General features: G+C 38.1%; 2 protein-coding genes across 3 annotated transcripts in view; one reads left to right on the top strand and one right to left on the bottom strand.

The window, feature by feature from the left end:
• The window catches only part of LOC139969369 (IgGFc-binding protein-like), a 50,636-nt gene extending 49,369 nt beyond the window's left edge, over positions 1 to 1,267 (bottom strand). Inside the window, exon 1 of the mRNA XM_071974257.1 lies at positions 1,211 to 1,267. Coding sequence (XP_071830358.1) covers positions 1,211 to 1,262 — 52 coding nt within the window. The 5' untranslated portion in view covers positions 1,263 to 1,267. The remainder of the gene's footprint in view (positions 1 to 1,210) is intronic.
• Positions 1,268 to 3,448: 2,181 nt separating this feature from the next.
• LOC139969355 (1-deoxyxylulose-5-phosphate synthase YajO-like) lies at positions 3,449 to 15,943 on the top strand. 2 transcript variants are annotated; one of them, XM_071974248.1, is made up of 9 exons: positions 3,449 to 3,783; positions 5,051 to 5,163; positions 6,194 to 6,336; positions 7,243 to 7,396; positions 8,249 to 8,422; positions 9,275 to 9,372; positions 11,160 to 11,344; positions 13,257 to 13,396; positions 14,471 to 15,943. In XM_071974248.1, exons 2-9 carry the CDS (start codon positions 5,065 to 5,067, stop codon positions 14,570 to 14,572), a joined length of 1,095 nt encoding a protein of 364 aa, XP_071830349.1. In that variant the 5' UTR covers positions 3,449 to 3,783; positions 5,051 to 5,064; the 3' UTR covers positions 14,573 to 15,943. The 2 variants fall into 2 exon arrangements, with proteins under 2 accessions (XP_071830349.1, XP_071830344.1); XM_071974243.1 differs by having other exon boundaries at positions 3,452 to 3,752.
• The last annotated feature ends 1,190 nt before the right edge of the window (positions 15,944 to 17,133 follow it).

Here is a 17,133-nt window from a genome sequence, read left to right as displayed (position 1 = left end):
AATTTCATCTTTCAATGAATGAAATATTTGCACAAATGGAAACCATTCATTATTTGTTTTATACAACACCTTCAAATTATGATATAATTGGATGAAAAATGCACTCATGCAACAGATTTATCCAAGACTGATCTGCGCTTATGCACCATTAAATTAACTGTGTCTGAATTTTCGAAAATTCCCTGACCAACATTCTTCAACATACTTCCCTCTACTCGTGCAATTTTAACCGGTCTGTTAGGGGTTGAAGGAGGTGTTTTCTATGTCGGTTGTGCAACATTATGGGTATGTTTTGAAGTGAATTTATTTCACGAGAAATGTGAATTTTCATATTCTGAACAAACAATGAGCTTAAAACCTTACAAAGTGTGGCTGACAGATATTGTGAGCGGCGACGTAGAATCACCTACAAAAGCAATGACACACAGGAGATGCGATGAGGTCGAACATGACAATCTTCAAAAAGGTTATGGATGGGGAAAAAACTATTGGGAAATATTTGGTTCTCAGGCAAAAGTGTACATCTGGTTGGTAATTTTTAAGCCCGAGATGTGCCATTTCCGGTGATCTGAGGGTATCAAAACCAGAATTTTTCGGGTACACTGCACGCCAACCGATGGTGGCTCTCCGCTTAGATAGTAATTCGCCCCCCCCCCCTCCCCCTGGTTAGAAAATCCTGAATACGCCCCTGTTACATTCAGTGCTAAGTTACGTTAGCATGTATACACTATTAAAGACTTTAAAACACCTCCGATGTTGCGGACAACATTTTCCATTTTATTTTACATCTTTGAGGTTAAAACCATGCACTTAAAGTGTAGAAATTTATCAAGAAAAATGGATGGACTGCAAAGTAGTGTAGTGATCAGAAGTCCACTACAGCAATAGCCTATTGTGAGCTTACCTATAACACGTTTTCTAAGACGTATACACAATTTTACATTTTACGAAAGATGTATCTGTGCATGCACTCTTGAAAGCTTGAGAATGAAAAGGTACGTTGTTAACCGGTTTTTACAAACATTAACCGTAAAAGAACATAATTTTATAATTAGACATTACAAATTAGTAGGTGTAATCCCATCCATATATATACATATATATACATATATATATATATATATATATATATATATATATATATATATATATATATATAACCCCACCAATCCCTCTAAAGTTAAAGGATAAAGCAGTTTCACAAACTCACCAAATGCAACAAGGAAGTGATGCAGAAAGAGCAACAGTCGAAACAATGTCATGATGAAACTTCCTCTTTTGCCTTTCTCGTTCAGAATATTTTTGTCGAATAACTGTTACAGGGTTGGTACATGATTTTAATACCCTCTTTCAAACACGATATTAACACGAACAAAAGTTATTAAGCAGTGTCCAGCTGCAAGATTTGTTAATTAATGTTTTCTGCAAAATTAGAAAGGGCTTTCAACTGTACCGCAACCTGATCTGTTTCATCCATAACGACAAATTAATTTCTTAGTTTATTTGCATATGGTGGCATTTGATTTATTTCGACAAAATATCTTATCTTTTTATTTAAAGGTAAAAGTTTGCTTAGCTGATACCAAACAAACTAAAAGAGTATAAACATTATTCGCCGAAAGGAATGGACATTGATAAAGAGGTTTCTCCAGAATTGTCAACGGATAATATAATTAATAGGTGATTAAGGTTAGTGTAATGAACGTTAACTTAGTAAACTGTGTCTATTTGTGCTGACACCTAATTTAACATGGCCACTGCCAAATGGATCCCCTGTCCAAAAAAAAAAAAAAAACACACACACACACACACACGTCATTGCTGCTGCAGATACAATATTTATGTATTTTAGATCCTCCTGCAAGCAGGAACTAGCGATCGAAGAAGCCTCATTGGCTTATCAAAGCCGCCAGCTGCAAGATTTATTAATTAATGTTTTCTGCAAAAAAATTAGAAAGGCCTTTCAACTGTACCTCAACCCGATTTGTTTCATCCATAACGACAAATTAATTTATTAATTTATTTGCAGATGGTGGCATTTGATTTATTTTGACAAAATATCTTATCTTTTTATTTAAATGTAAAAGTTTGCTTAGCTGATACCAAACAAACTAAAAGAGTATAAACATTATTCGCCGAAAGGAATGGACATTGATAAAGAGGTTTCTCCAGTTAAAATTGTCAATGGAGAATATAATTGATAGGTGATTAAGGTGAGTGTAATGAACGTTAGTAAACTTTCTTTATACGTGCTGACACCTAAGTTAACATGGCCACTGCCAAATGGATCCCCTGTCCAAAAACAACACAAGTCATTGCTGCTGCAGAAACAATATGTATGTAGTTTAGATTCTCCTGCAGGCAGGAACTCGCGAAAAAGCCTCATTGGCTTATCAAAGCTGCAAGCTGACCGAAGTCAGTCTCTTACATTCATATTTTACGTCCATGATTATGAGTTGTCAACTGTCAACAACTAACTCTGTAACTCTGTAACTCTGACGACATACATTACTCTTGGAGGGTCGAACCGAATATGAATGTTATATTTAGCCTATCTGGTTTTGTTCAATTCGTTTGTTTTCTAATCTCCTGATGTAGTTTTAATTGGCAAATGTTGTTGCAATGTGGAATGGGACAAGATGATGTTTATGTGACTTTGAACCAATTGGTATTAGAGAAACAAATAGAGATTATCGAGAATGACCTCCGGAACCTGTATGTTTTGCCCTCGTGTGTTGTAGTGGCGCTATATTAGTAGGCCCACGGTAAGAAATTTAAGCGTGATTATTGTCGTCTGCTATTAAATTCTTAGCACTAACGTTAGGACGATTGCTTCAAAGCTATGGTATACACTATACAGGGCGTTCCCTTCGGAAACGGGTTAATGAAAGGGGGCGGAATTATACTTCCGCCCCCATATTTTTCACTGGGGGGCTGGCGCCCTACCCCAGTCCCCCGGTTCCTAAGCTCTTGCATTTGGTACAGCAAGTATAGTGTACAGAACCATGATTGCAATGCCCTAAATTTATGTGAGCAAAGGCCTTAATTGTTGTATTTTAAGGACATGATAATGTTTCCACAAAAAAACAAAAAAGTGGCTATTCTTACGACTGTTCGTAAGAATAATTTCCGATTACGCATGCGCAGTTGCTATTTTTATAACAGGAGTACTATTTTTTACGACCAGGAGTAACAATAATTTCCGGTTAGGGTTAGTGTTAGGATTGGGGTTTAGGGTTAAAGTTAGGGTTACCCCTACTACATGCGCAGTTGCTTTATTTACTTTACTGCGCTTGAATTCGCCTTTGTCATAAGAATAGTTTATAAATAATTGTTACGACTAGTTGTAAGAATAGCCACGGCCAAAAAAAAAACATTTATTAAAAACAAAATATTAGGTTTAAAGGTTATGTATCTCCCTTTTCTTCTTTTTCGCTGGGCTTTAGTTATAATACAACTTTTGTTATACGTTTTGTGACCATTAACTTTACGAATGACAATCTAGAAAATTGATACAGATCATTACCGGTTACCCTATTTTCTGTTGTGTACACAGCTAGCTGATAACGTGATAACAGCTGATAAAAATACTGACCTGGGCATGGAATAGGATGATAGGACAGTATTGACTTTATCATAGGCCTAGGCTATACGCAGTACTATTTTGGCCACCGAAAATCGTCGTCTGACACAAACGCAGCGAAACCTCGCCAGAGAGTTACGAGAAAACAGCAACATTGTCACTGCATCAGGTAATACTAGACGGGAAGCATTCACACAACAGTATGTGTTCAATTCACAAATTCCAATACGATTAAACTACTCGATGCTTGAGGCAAACCTGTTTGTCGCATGCAGTTACTTTGTCCTTAATGCTTAAGCCTTAACTTAAGCTACTGTAGGCCTAGCCGAACGTTAGAAGCAGGACCCAAAACTTAGTTCTAACCAACCAACATGTTCTAAGTTAGCTCATGCATGCCTAAGTATTTTTTCGGTGCTTAGTGCAAACAAGTTTACTTAGGCAGTACTGCAAGTTGGTTGGCCTTACACATGTTGAGGCTCATGCAGCGTTATGTCAAATTCTCAAGTAGCCTAGGCCTAGTAAGTAGTCATTAAATATGATAGTCTTACAGTATTCAAGGTCTTAATAATCTCGGTAGACCTAACTTTAGACCAGGGGTGGGCAACCTTTTTGTATGAATGGGCCAGATATAAAGAGTGAAAAATTGACTGGGCCGCACCTAACCAACGACCTGCTGTTGATTTCAAACCTTTCAAGCAATAGGTGTACTTGTATGTATGTATGTATATGTGATCTTCCCGCAAGCAGGAACTCGCGAAAGAAGCCATGGAGGCTTGTAGACTCGCAAGCTGACCGAAGCCAATCTCTCGGCACACATCCATTTAACGTCCATGTCAGGAAGTTGTTATTGAACAACACCCTTGCCAGACGACACACATTGCTGTCGGCGGGGAATCGAACCGGGGATCTCATGACTGGGAGACGCCGGCGTTAACCACTAGGCTATACACTCCGCCTAATCTGCTTAATCTGCATTCACAAAAACATAATGACATTACAGTACAGTTGATAATAAATGGGGATAATAGGCCTACCTGACAGCATCATTAGTGCCGATAAATTCTAAGCAGGTAGCTCCTTTTTTTTGTGATGATGTAAAATAGATTGATTTTTTATTTTATCTTGAGACATCTCACGGACCGCAAAAAAATCACTGGGGGCCCGAATGTTGCCCGCAGGCTGTAGGTAGCCCACCCCTGCTTTAGACTAACCCTACTGCCCACAGGAGTGACACAACATCCAAGTAACTCAAGACAATATATTGATTGAAAATCATGGTGAACCTTAAAGGATTAGCTCATCAGTAATAAATGTATGTTGACCACAACAGTACCTTCTTTACTGTCCAAATATGCCAAAAGATCATTCTCTCAAATCAAGAAAGATTGAACAACAATAATCTGTAGAGCTCTATTGTTGATTATGTAAATATATTCATATACTGTTTAAATGACTGGTTGTTTTCAGTTAATATTTCCAAAATGGCGAAGCGACTTCTGACCCCAGAAACATATCGTTACCTTGGAGGCAGTGGAGTAAAGGTTTCAAACATCTGTTTGGGAGCTATGACCTTTGGCCAAGTAAGTCAGTGAAGATAACAAATGCTTTATAGATTTAATAAGTCATTGATAAGTAATAAGAGCCAATATTTCAAGGTGATAGTAAGTTAATGGTCTAATAAGTGGGTCAGTTTTGGGTGTAATTAACCCATACAAGTAACCATTATCAGAACTAAATTTTGGCCACCAGTCTAAAGACAAACTATACTTCAATTCTGTTGTGTACAGTTGTACTTCTCTAGGGAAATTACAGTAAGTCCATCTTGTTTGATTCTAGTTTCAATTTTATGGCTTGTTCTTATTCTGTTACACTCCAATTACTCACTATAAGATTTTGGAAGAAAATCCAATATCATTCCTAGAATAAAAATGTTTAAGATATCTGGGAATATTTCATTTCATTTCATTTATTTGTTTCTTCACAACATAAATACAGAGAAGTTAACTAAGTGACAAAACATATAAACAATGCCAGGGAAATTGTGATTTCAAGGAAGCACTCCAAAAAACACAGAGGGCTTGTCTAGTAGAGCACTCCCATAATTGAATGAATGTAAGAGACTGACTTCGGTCAGCTTGCGGCTTTGATAAACCAATGAGGCTTCTTTGCAAGTTCCTGCTTGCAGGAGGATCTAAAATACATACATACATTTAGTAAATAGAGAGAACAATACAAGAAAACAGTAACACTTATATCCACCCACACACCAACCTAATACTTATAACCCACCCACCCACCCCACCCCACCCCACCACCCACAATACTGTACATATACAATATATACACATATGCATACATACACAATTGAATACAAATACACACACATATATATATATATATATATATATATATATATATTCTAATACAAAAAACAGCATCTGCTCCCATCCAATCACTTCTGAAAGAAAGTCTGTCTAAACCAAAATTGTGGCCAAACTTCTCCACGTTCCTCTCATCCTGTTATGAAATATATTTGTCTCTCAGTTTTTTTTTTAAATTCAAGACATTTCTCATGACTTTGCATAATTACTGTTTTATTGACTTACAAAGACTGGGCTTCCTGGAAATTGTGACGAAGCAGCCTCTCACAAAATCTTGGATCGTTTTGTGGAACTTGGAGGGAACTTCATTGATACTGCAAATATTTATGGAAGGGGAGCGTCAGAGACTATTGTGGGCAACTGGTTGTCAAGGTAACCTTGGAACCATTTCTCTTCTAATTGTGTCATACATGTATGTATGTATGTATTTTAGATCCTCCTGCAAGCAGGAACTCGCGAAGAAGCCTCATTGGCTCATTGATGCCGCAAGCTGACCGAAGTCAGTCTCTTAGATTCATATTTTAACGTCCATGATTATGAATTGTCAATTGTTAAGAACTCTGTGACTGGACGACATACATTAATCTTGGAGTGACTCGAACTGGGACATTATGATTGGAAGGCACCAGCGTTAACTTCCACTGAGCTAACACTCCATACAGCATTCTGCAAACTTTGGGTCACAAATTTACTTTGATCGGTCACAAGATTTTTGCCAACATTGAAAACTAACTAATTTTAAGAGCTTGCTAATGGCAATTATGTTCTTAATGTAACATCCCAAATCCATAGTCCAAGTTGATGCTTAGTTGTTGGAAGGAGGCGGGGGTGGGGGGTTGGGTCTGGTCAGTCGATGGTCTCCCCATGGGAATTCCAGGGTGGCTGCTGTAATTCACATCAGAAAATTTGCTGTAAATATAATCATCAATTTGATTTAAGGAATTGAATATATTTAAGTTTTCTGACACATGTACAATAATGTGGCTCAAAAGAGTTTGTCCAGTTTTTCGACAAATGTAAAATCCATGACTTGATACAAGTCAGGAAACTTAATGGTCTGTATTGGACGCAGCTGTATGTACTGACTGCACACTAGTGTCTAATTACTGACGGTAGCAAGAGCTGTGTGTGCATTTTCTGGGATAGAGTGTGGTGTTTAACACTTCTGTTACACCTCATTCGAAACTATGTCAAATTACCGGCATTAGACGTTTCTTTTTGTGCGAGTCTTCATACCCTTTAATGATGTTGGTTTTTTTACCGTTGCATTAATTGAAGACAAGAGAGGCATAAGATTGTCCTCGCATCGAAGGTCAGAATGCAAATGGAGGATGACAATCCAAACTCAGGAGGCCTCAGCAGAAAATCCATCATGTGGAGTGTGGAGGAAAGCTTAAAACGGCTGAAAACAGACTACATTGACCTTTTCCAGGTATGTCGCTGCTCTAACTTGCTTTAATACTATTCACAATTTTGAGCAAGTTGTTTCATTGCTGTTGGTATATATCTTCCAATGATAATAGCACATGTATACTAGACAACTTAATGTGGGGTCAGGGACAGGGTCATGGTTTTTCTTTTATTTCTTTGTTTTTCTTTGGTTTCTTGTTTAGAGACATATATTTATGTATATTTTCATAGCTTAGTATAGGGAGTGCTGTACTCGTTAAGCCATGAACGTTTCTTAGAGCACTTCCTTTCACAACTCTATTTTTTACTTTATATGTGCTTATTAGTATCACCTGAATGTTGTGATAAAACAAGTTAATAAATGAAAGGAAAATGAAATGGTATATCTAAGCTGGGAGTCATTCTACTGCTTGAAATTACTCCATCGCTACTCGTTAATAGTTATTTACAGGACAATTACAGTAGCCCTTTGTCTCTACTCCTCGAGCATCACCTACCTCCAATAATTGATTAATACATCCTGGTTGACTGTTCCTGACTACCCAAGCACCCCTGTTTTAGAAATGTTCTGTGCTAAATGGATGGACTCTTCTGTGCCGTATCATGTAACATGTACTATATATATGGTACTTCTATTATTTTGCATATATTAGGTCTTCATCAATCAGTGGGAGCTAAGAATGACTTGGAAGAAATATTAAATGTTTCATCATATCAATTTGCTTGTTACTTTACATTTTTTCTTTGCATCTTATCAGACTTAAAAAATAGTATTTAAGACTCCTGTAATAAAACTTTTAAAATATAGAAAAAAAATTAACATAAAGATGTAGAACTGTGTCAGCAAACAAGGTATTTATGATAATTTATGCAGATTCATTGCTGGGATTGGGGAACCCCCTTAGAAGAGACACTTCGCACTTTGGATGACCTCGTCCGAGCCGGGAAGGTCAGATACATCGGAGGGAGTAACGTCAGCAGTTGGCAGTTCCAAAAGATCATCGATTACAATAAATTCCACGGTCTCAATAAGTGGATCACACTCCAGGTTTGTTGCATTCTCTGAATGTGTTTATAAAGCATGGACATCATGGTATATCACAACGTTAACATGTATGTTACTTAGAAAAGGGGGGAGCAATAGGAAACTGCTATACCTAGGTTTCCAATTTCCTATTCATCTTTAACATATATAGGACAATGACAATGAAACATTTTATTTCCATCATAAACTGTAAATACAGGTACAAAATAATGCAAGGATATAACTGTATAAAGGTGAACGAAATATTTGTACAGTACATAAACATAAACGTTAATACAACATAAACCAATGCATGGAAAGGGAGAAAAAAAAAGTAAAATACTTATAAACACTTTTCCCTCAGATTTTTGAATATATATGTTTTACTGGAAAATTTACAGTACATACATTTTTTTTTTTTTTTTGGCATCAACTAACAAATACAAGAAAACAAAATCTAAATAAAAATACATAATTCATAAATATTCACAATTCAATTCATTAAAATTCATATATGGTGCAATTAGAGGAGATTTATATCTGTAACAGAAGCCTACCTAGGATGTGTTTGAAAATCAGACATTTTATCTCCTTAATTTTTATACCTCATAGGCTCATACCTTTTGTAGTAGCTACAGCATTCACATTCAATATTTTAGAGGACTACCACTTTGAAAGAATGACAGGGTCTCAACTTAGCTTGTCCAGCCCTCTCCCTCTCCTCTCCCCCTCCCTCCCCCTCCCTCTTCCCTCCTGCTTAAATGCACTGATTTACCAAACTGTCAACTATCAACAAGGTTTGAAGGTTCTTTTTTTCAATACTACTTCTTTTTGTGTAAGTCTTTCATTTCTATTTTACATCCTTTCTACTTTTAGACTCAGTACAGCCTACTTGTCAGGGACCCAGAAACGGAATTTACCGATGTCTGTAAAATTGAAGGACTTGGTTTGCTACCGTGGAGTCCATTGAAAGGGTATAGGATATGTTTGCTCAGTAATTGTCAGCTACTAAGGTGTCATGTTTAATTTAAAATAATGCATCAAAATGATATCACATTTTCCTTGATGGCCTAACTATATAACTCCAAAACCTCATCTGGCCATTTGAGTATTTGTCAAAACATTTGTACTAAATAAAAGCATTGCTTAACTAATCTGTAGTTGATACCTTCAGAGCAGGAATTGTGCACATATAAATGCATCGGTTTGCTGCTTGTTAATAGTTGATATTGTCGGTACATTGTATAGTTTAATCGTTCCTCTTTTATGTTTATTATTTTATTACTTTATTGGGGTCATGTATCCATAAAACGTTGATTCTGCCACTTGAACTTTTGCATCGAATCAGTAGCGTAGGTTTGTAATTAGTTCAGCATATCCCTCCACACATCCAGCGTGGAGAACGGAGAAATTTGGGTGATTTTAATATAACATCAATAAAATAAATATGTTCAGAATGTCTTCCAACTCTTAAAACAAATATAATTAGACCCAGGCCAACAGTTTTTATGAATATGTGACCTTGGATCAAGTAGTATGATGTATATATTTAGAGTTAGGGCTAGATTGATTGTCCTGATGAGTGCTACTTGCTGAACACAACAACGATAGTGATAATTCTTCACAGGTCTTCATGTGGAACAACATGCAGGCACGTAGCCAAGGGGGGAGCCAAGGGGGCAGCCGCCCCCCCCTTGAGCATATTTTTTTTTTTTTGTATAGTTTTATGATATCGCTAGTAATTTCAAAAGAGAAAATGCTAAGCTGCAACTTACAAGACCTGGAAAGTGCCATTTCCAGCGATCTGGGAGGCATTTTCAGCCAAAATTTTCTCGTACGCTTAGCGCCAACCGATGGTGGCGCTAAGCTTAGATAGTTTGCAATGCCGTATATACAGCTCTGATAGTTTGCCTACAGATTTGCCCCTCCCTTGGCAAATTCCTAGCTACGCGCCTGACAACATGTAGGGTTGATGACTTTCATTGGTCATCTGATCTAACCAGATGACTAAATTTTGGGTTTTAGATTACTAGAGTTCTCTTCTGGTTTTTCCAATGCATGGGCTACCCCTCCTGAAAATTAACAAACTTGACAAAAAGATATGACGTATCCATGATGCCTGTACTTTTGGTACATCAAGTAAACAGTTTGTTATCATAGATTTGTTAATTATTGAAATATCTTTAAGCGATAGAAGCCAATATGATAAACATTCTAACAACCAGATATATGTTTACAGGGATGTGCTCACACTGGGCGGCACTGGGCGGCTGCGCCGAGCTGTTCTGAATGCCGCCCAGCACAAACAGTATTTTAAACATTTCCGCCCGGCACTTTTTGATGATAATTTAACAAATTTTACCATGACCAAAATCTGGGAGAATACATGGCACAGAATAGGTAAAATAGCACCACCTAAGCATACTTCATGTGCAAAATTTGTCCGTGGGGGAGGGGGTACCCCACCAATGAGATCCCTCTCCCAGGGTGTGGATCACACTACTGCACAATCTGCCCGGCACTCAAACATTCATGAGCACATCCCTGTGGTTAATACACATCAGTAACTTACACAGTATTATATAATGCAGCATGTGGCAGGGCTATCATGGAGATTTTGCTGTTTAATAGTTGTATGCACCGATGAGTAGAGGATAAAACTATATTAAACTTGATGAGAAAGGTACTGAAATGTTAATAAAATGGAAGTTGTGATTGCAAATTTGTCTCTAAATGTCACAAATGTTTCTCTTTGTTACAGAGGATGGCTGAGTGGAAAGATCAAGAAAGGAGACAAAGCAGCCCCTGAAGGCAGCCGTGTGGCTTGGTCTGAGGCGATGGGGGATAAGGTTAGGTATCAGAGCTGTCCAAAGTTTACACCATACGCAAATGAGGGCAGTATTTGGGACCTGCTGGATAAGATGACCGAGATTGGAAAAGCAAACGGTTAGTAAATCTGATTTGAAATGTCAGTGTAGCTCATGCAGTGTCGTGATGTTAGCATACATTGTATTTGAGCAGAGGGTCTTCTAGTGGGTTATGCAAAGTTCATCCTGGACTCCTGCTCCCACTTCGACCCCAGTCTACTCCCACCCTACCCCACCCCAACTATAACTGTATACCTAATCCCACTTCTCCCCTACTCCCACCCCACCCGTACCCCTACTGTATCCCTACTCCCACCCATAGTGTATCCCTGCTCCAACCCCACCTCACCCTTACTCCCACCCCACCCCTAATCATTCTGTATCCCTACTCCCACCCCTATTCTCACCCCACCCCTACCCCAACTGTATTCCTTACTCCCACCCCTACCCCTACTGTATCCCTACTCCCACCCATAGTGTATCCCTGCTCCAACACCACCTCACCTCACCCTTACTCCCACCCCTAATCCTTCTGTATCCCTACTCCCACCCCATTCTTACTCCCAGCACTTCACCTCATCGCTACTCCCACATCCCTCCTAACCCCACCCCTACTCCCACATCTCTCCTACTCCTACCCCTAGTCCCACCCTGTCTCCTACCCCTAGTCCCACCCTGTCTCCTACCCCCACCCCTACTCCCACCCTGTCTCTTATCAGTGTTTATGTAAACTATCTGACTGTAGTAAGCTTACTTGTATCTTTCTATCGTAGTAAAGGTAATTGATACTTACTACAGAACATTTGAACTTTTATAGCTTTATGTGTGCAGTACTGTTACATTCTGGGTTAGTGCAGAGGTGCGACAGTTTTTGAGGAAGGGGGTGGAGGAGGGGGTGGAGGAGGGGAGAGATGGAGTTGAGGCTAGACCACTTAGAAAGTACCCTCCCTAGTAGAAGTTCATACATGTTTATGATCGACATCATATGCATATTTTATGAAGATTACATTTTACCTCCTTGCATGTGGTTAATTTCTCCTAGGTAAATCTGTATATATCATTGCATTTCTGCTGAGTGCAAGCAGTAGGGTGGTTGAGATGAGTGGTTGGGGAAGAGTGAGGCTGGGGGTAGAGTTGAGACTGATAGAGAGAAACTATGCACCTATTAGAAAGGGCTCTCCCTGTTAGTAGTGCATACATGTCAGGGAATAGTTAAGTGTTCAAACTATGCACTGCAGTTTTGTGGGCTCTGACTATGGTCTCGTATAAAATACTATGGGTTCTCTGTAAAAAAAGACCCAGCTATAGATCTGCTTACTTGTATACTTTATACTTGTATCTAGCATTCTGACCATTTTGTATCTCCTTTTAAGATTAGAATGAGAATTATGAGATACTGGATATGTTATTCCCTGCATATTTAATCATCTAATCTCTCATCACCAAACTTCAGAATGTCCAACGCACCTCTGCTCGCGTCATTGTCAAGCGTAAGAAGTATGACTCTATAAATTTGGAACTCGTTGCTCTTCACTGGCTCCCCATACAACAGCGTATCAAATTTAAAGTGCTTCTCCTTGTGTACAAAGCTCACCATAAACAGTCGCCAGCTTACATCTCTGACCTGCTACAGCTGCAACCACCACGCAGACAGCTCAGATCATATACATCTTCTCCTCAGTTTATCGTGCCCAGGACCCATGCTGTGTCATTTGCCAGATCGAATACTCTCCTGCTATGGACCAAAAGAATGGAACAATCTTCCAAATCACATCAACGATGCTCAGACTGTTCTTTTTTTTTAAGAAACTGCTACAATGTTTTCTTTTTCAACAAGTGTATTGTAATTAATTTCATGTAACTGTCTTTAGCGCCTTTGAACAATATTTGTTGATTTTGGCGCTATATAAATGTCTTCTGATTGATTGATTGATCTGCATAGTTAATGAAGGTATACAGTTTAACCCTCCTCGTGATTGATTTTCCATCAGGTAAATCTGTTGCTCAGGTAGCTCTCCGTTGGTTACTCCAGAAGGAGGCTGTCAGCTCTGTCATCATTGGTTGTAAGACTGTTGAGCAGTTAGAGGACAACATGGGTGCTGGAGCTGGCTGGGAACTCTCCACAGAACAGGTACAAAATATTAATGGTTTCTATACAGTAACTATAGAGCGTGGTGGCCAATTGGCCGGACTCGTGATCCAAGGATTGCTGGTTCGATTACTACCTAGTTCATAACGTTGTGTCCTTGGGCAAGATGCTTTATCTCACTTGCCTCTCTCCACCCAGGGGTTAAATGGGTACCTGTGAGGTAACTTGTCATTGGGCACAGTATATAAATGCTGTCGGCTCGAGGGATTGTCTCTGGGACAGGTTATCATTGACCAGGGGTAATATAACATCTGTAAAGCGCTTTGAGACCTATCACTGATATAAAGCGCTATATAAAAAGCAAATATTATTATTATTATAAAGCTGGGAAGTTGTTGCCCGTAGTGTTTACAACCTGGATAATTCCGGAGTTGATTCCTAACAAAATTACTGGCAAGTTTTTGAATGTGTAGGTCAAAGCAATATTACTTGTAATGGTTACATTTGCTTCTCTGTTAATAAAAAGAACCAGTCTTGTTTGAAATGTTAACATGTAGTTTAGACCTCTGGTATTTTTGGGAACCATTTTATTGATGCCGAAAGCTTTTGGAGAATCACCAAAACAAGAATATGAAGAAAGAAGTGTAATAATCTTGTACAAAATTTACTTTAAATATGGCAAAATAAAAACACCATTTTGCAACCCTTGATGGTATTGACATTTCTCAAGAGGGAGGAGAGTATCTCCATCCCCCCCCTCAATAGAGCCCTTCCACCTGCCGCAACATCCACTGCTGGAGGGTGGCCAAGATGGTAAAGGAAAATTGTTGTCACCAAACAAGAAAAGTTTAAATAACATGGGTTTAGACCAACAAATAAGCAAATACCACAGCAGCTCTCAAGATTATATCAGGAATCCTACATAGGGAATAAAGAAAAGCCCAAATCTCACATTAAAGTTATTGAAAATGAATTCTTTACTGCTAGTTGAAAACAAAGTAGTTGAGCTGTCCATGCTTACACTCAATCCCGTTGTAGTTAATATCTCCTTTCTTCCTTGAAAGTACCTGGTATATTTCAGAGAATCTACACTTTTTTAAACTTTCCTGCCGACAGATGTCCACTCTGGACAATGCCAGTGCTGTCGAACCTTTGCAAGTGGCCGCCATGATAGACAGATTGAACGCAACGCGCCATCGCAAAGACTGGACCCAATGAAAGGAGTTGGACATTGTAGTCATGATCAGTACTAAGAAGGCCAATAATGAATCAATTTGTCCATCATTTGTTAACTAATTATCTACTTAATGAAGATAAAATAATTACATTTTTATCATAGTTTTGTGATCTAAAATATCAACTGAGACATTATTTGGTTTTAAATGCTTTGTGGTTTCTAGTCTATGCAAAGGATCATGTTAGATAACTTGAAAATTCAGGGTTTAAAATTCATCGGACAAAGGACAATGTCGGAAGGACAAGGACAGGTTTTGAGTTGCTGTTAAGAATGAAAAAATGCAGATTTAATAGCATATATGTGATGAAATTTTCATAAAATTTAATAAGAATGGAGCTATAACATAGTGTATTATCTGAACCACGAAGCATGATATATTGAAATTAATATAGCCGTGATGTTCATTGTGACTAGTGCTGATAGTTTTTCTTTAGTTACATAACAACATTTCTTGTGACATTTGGCATTCCAACAGTTGGCTAAAGGAGTTCATCATTTTAAATGGTATTTGAAACTAATTCAGTGCTTAAGAGTTAATTGTACAACAATCTAGCAAAGTACTGTGTTTGAACGTTTTATCTTGATTACGCAATTAATTCGAAGAATTTTGCACTTTATCTATACTATTTTGTTATGTAAACTGAAATGCCCTTACATGGATTAATATTCCTTATTTTCTCTGTCTCATAAACTTCTCTGTTCTTACTTATCGTACTTTATACTATCTGGATAAGGCCTGTAGACATAGTTACTCAACTTACAAGATATCATGCTGCAACTATATATTTCTCTCCACAATCCACGGGCTTCTGAGTATAGGCCTATATATGGATATATTCTATAGCAGACAGTTGTAAGTTGTACCTTAACCTGTATGTTAAACTATATACTTAACAAATGCTTGCTACAGAAGTCTATTGATAACTAACTTATTTATGTATGACTCCTTGAAGAGGCCCATTTTACGAACATGGGAGGCCCCAAATTTAGGCAAAGTTGCCCACTATGGATAATTTGGCACTGTCCATACCCTCCTGTTAAGGTCCTTCAAATAATGTGTTGTTGATCAAATTAGATCTAAAGCCATTCAGGAAACAAGAGCTTCCCTCAGTTAAAATTAAAAAAGCCTTTTCAGTGCCTTTTTTCTTTTGTTTTATATGTTTTGTGACTGTGTTCATGGAATTAAAATATAACTGCCACTTTATTATATTTTCGGTATTTTTTATTTTATTTTTTATATCATGTTTGTGTATTTTTACTACTGTCACCAGCTGTGTTTCTTTAGACCTCCTCCACCCTCTGTTCAGAAATTTTGATATTGGATGAATCGTAAATACAGTTAGTAAATTCCAGACATCTTTGTTCACTTTTGATGATCAGACTATTCACTCCTCGCCCTATTAATGAAACACTGCCTTGAAATAAGACACGTTGCAACACGTGCGTAGAAATGTCTAAATCATTTTTGAATTGTTTAATCCACTATCACTCGCAAAAGCATACACCGATTTAGAGAGTATAATAATTTCAGACAAACTGGTCGAAATTCCCAGAATAGAAAGTGGAGATTTTGAAAGAAAAACAAGTAGTCAAGATTTGGAGACAAATAGTTTTACTAAAATTACTGTAAACGAGTTGAGGAAAAAAAGGCCTACATCAGTCTACATGTTGAGAAAATAGTCGGCCCTTTGAGATACCGACATATCAAAACTTCCCCTTTATTGTTTGGACAGAATCGTACCAAAACTAAAACTAAGTAAAATGAAATGTTATTTTTTGGGGGGAGGGGGTAAGATCCACATATTGAGAGGGCATGAATTCAATTTTGAGGTACAAAGTGGAAATTAAGGTGTTAGCTAACACCTTAATTGACTTCTACAAGTCTTAACTAATCAGTCTAAATTTCGAATTAAAAAGGGAAATTCCGATGGCCAAACGTAGTATCTACAGAAGAAACATTCTTCTGGAGGACAACCTAAAACGCGGCCGCTTTTTTGTCACCTCCCATTTTACAAAATATCTCCACCCCCCCCCCCACCTCTCACACACATGCATCCACACGAGTCAGAGCGACGGTTGTTGTCGGTATAAATCGCGGTTGTTCGGTAAATCATGACCCCGTTTGTCGAGAAAATTTTCCCACTTTGTCGGGAACATGGGTTAAAACTCGTCGTGATGATGATCTACCCAGGTTAATTGTTAGGTCGCCGATTTCATTTACAATAGCATGCAATGATATTTACAAGGGCGGCGGAACCGGGGGCACAGGGGGCACGTGCCCCCCCCCCCACTTTTCCTCAGGTTAAAAATGTACCCTTTTTCTACATAGAAATTTCTAAATAAAAAAATGTTTACAAAGCGAAACCCACGTCGAATGAAATATTTCGGGAAGTTTTTAATGTTTACTACCATAGGCAACCAGTTTGATTTGGGGGGCTGTAACGGCTTGCCCGAAAAATATTACCAAAATTTTTCGCGCGCTCCGCGCGCATTCAACATGTTCATGTGCATATCATATAGGCATGCAAAGGTTATTACATCG

This window comes from Apostichopus japonicus, chromosome 1, assembly GCF_037975245.1.
Source record: "Apostichopus japonicus isolate 1M-3 chromosome 1, ASM3797524v1, whole genome shotgun sequence".
Lineage (NCBI taxonomy): Eukaryota > Metazoa > Echinodermata > Holothuroidea > Aspidochirotida > Stichopodidae > Apostichopus > Apostichopus japonicus.
The sequence above is the reverse complement of the archived record's forward strand: the minus strand, read 5'-3'. Positions and strand labels throughout refer to the sequence as shown.

Bases quoted from the DNA above. Each gene is read 5' to 3' on its own strand.
- LOC139969355 (XM_071974248.1), top strand. From the start codon at position 5,065: ATGGCGAAGCGACTTCTGACCCCAGAAACATATCGTTACCTTGGAGGC. The intron at 5,164-6,193 runs GTAAGTCAGTGA...TGACTTACAAAG, and splicing joins GAGCTATGACCTTTGGCCAA to ACTGGGCTTCCTGGAAATTG. The intron at 13,397-14,470 runs GTACAAAATATT...TCCTGCCGACAG, and splicing joins GGGAACTCTCCACAGAACAG to ATGTCCACTCTGGACAATGC.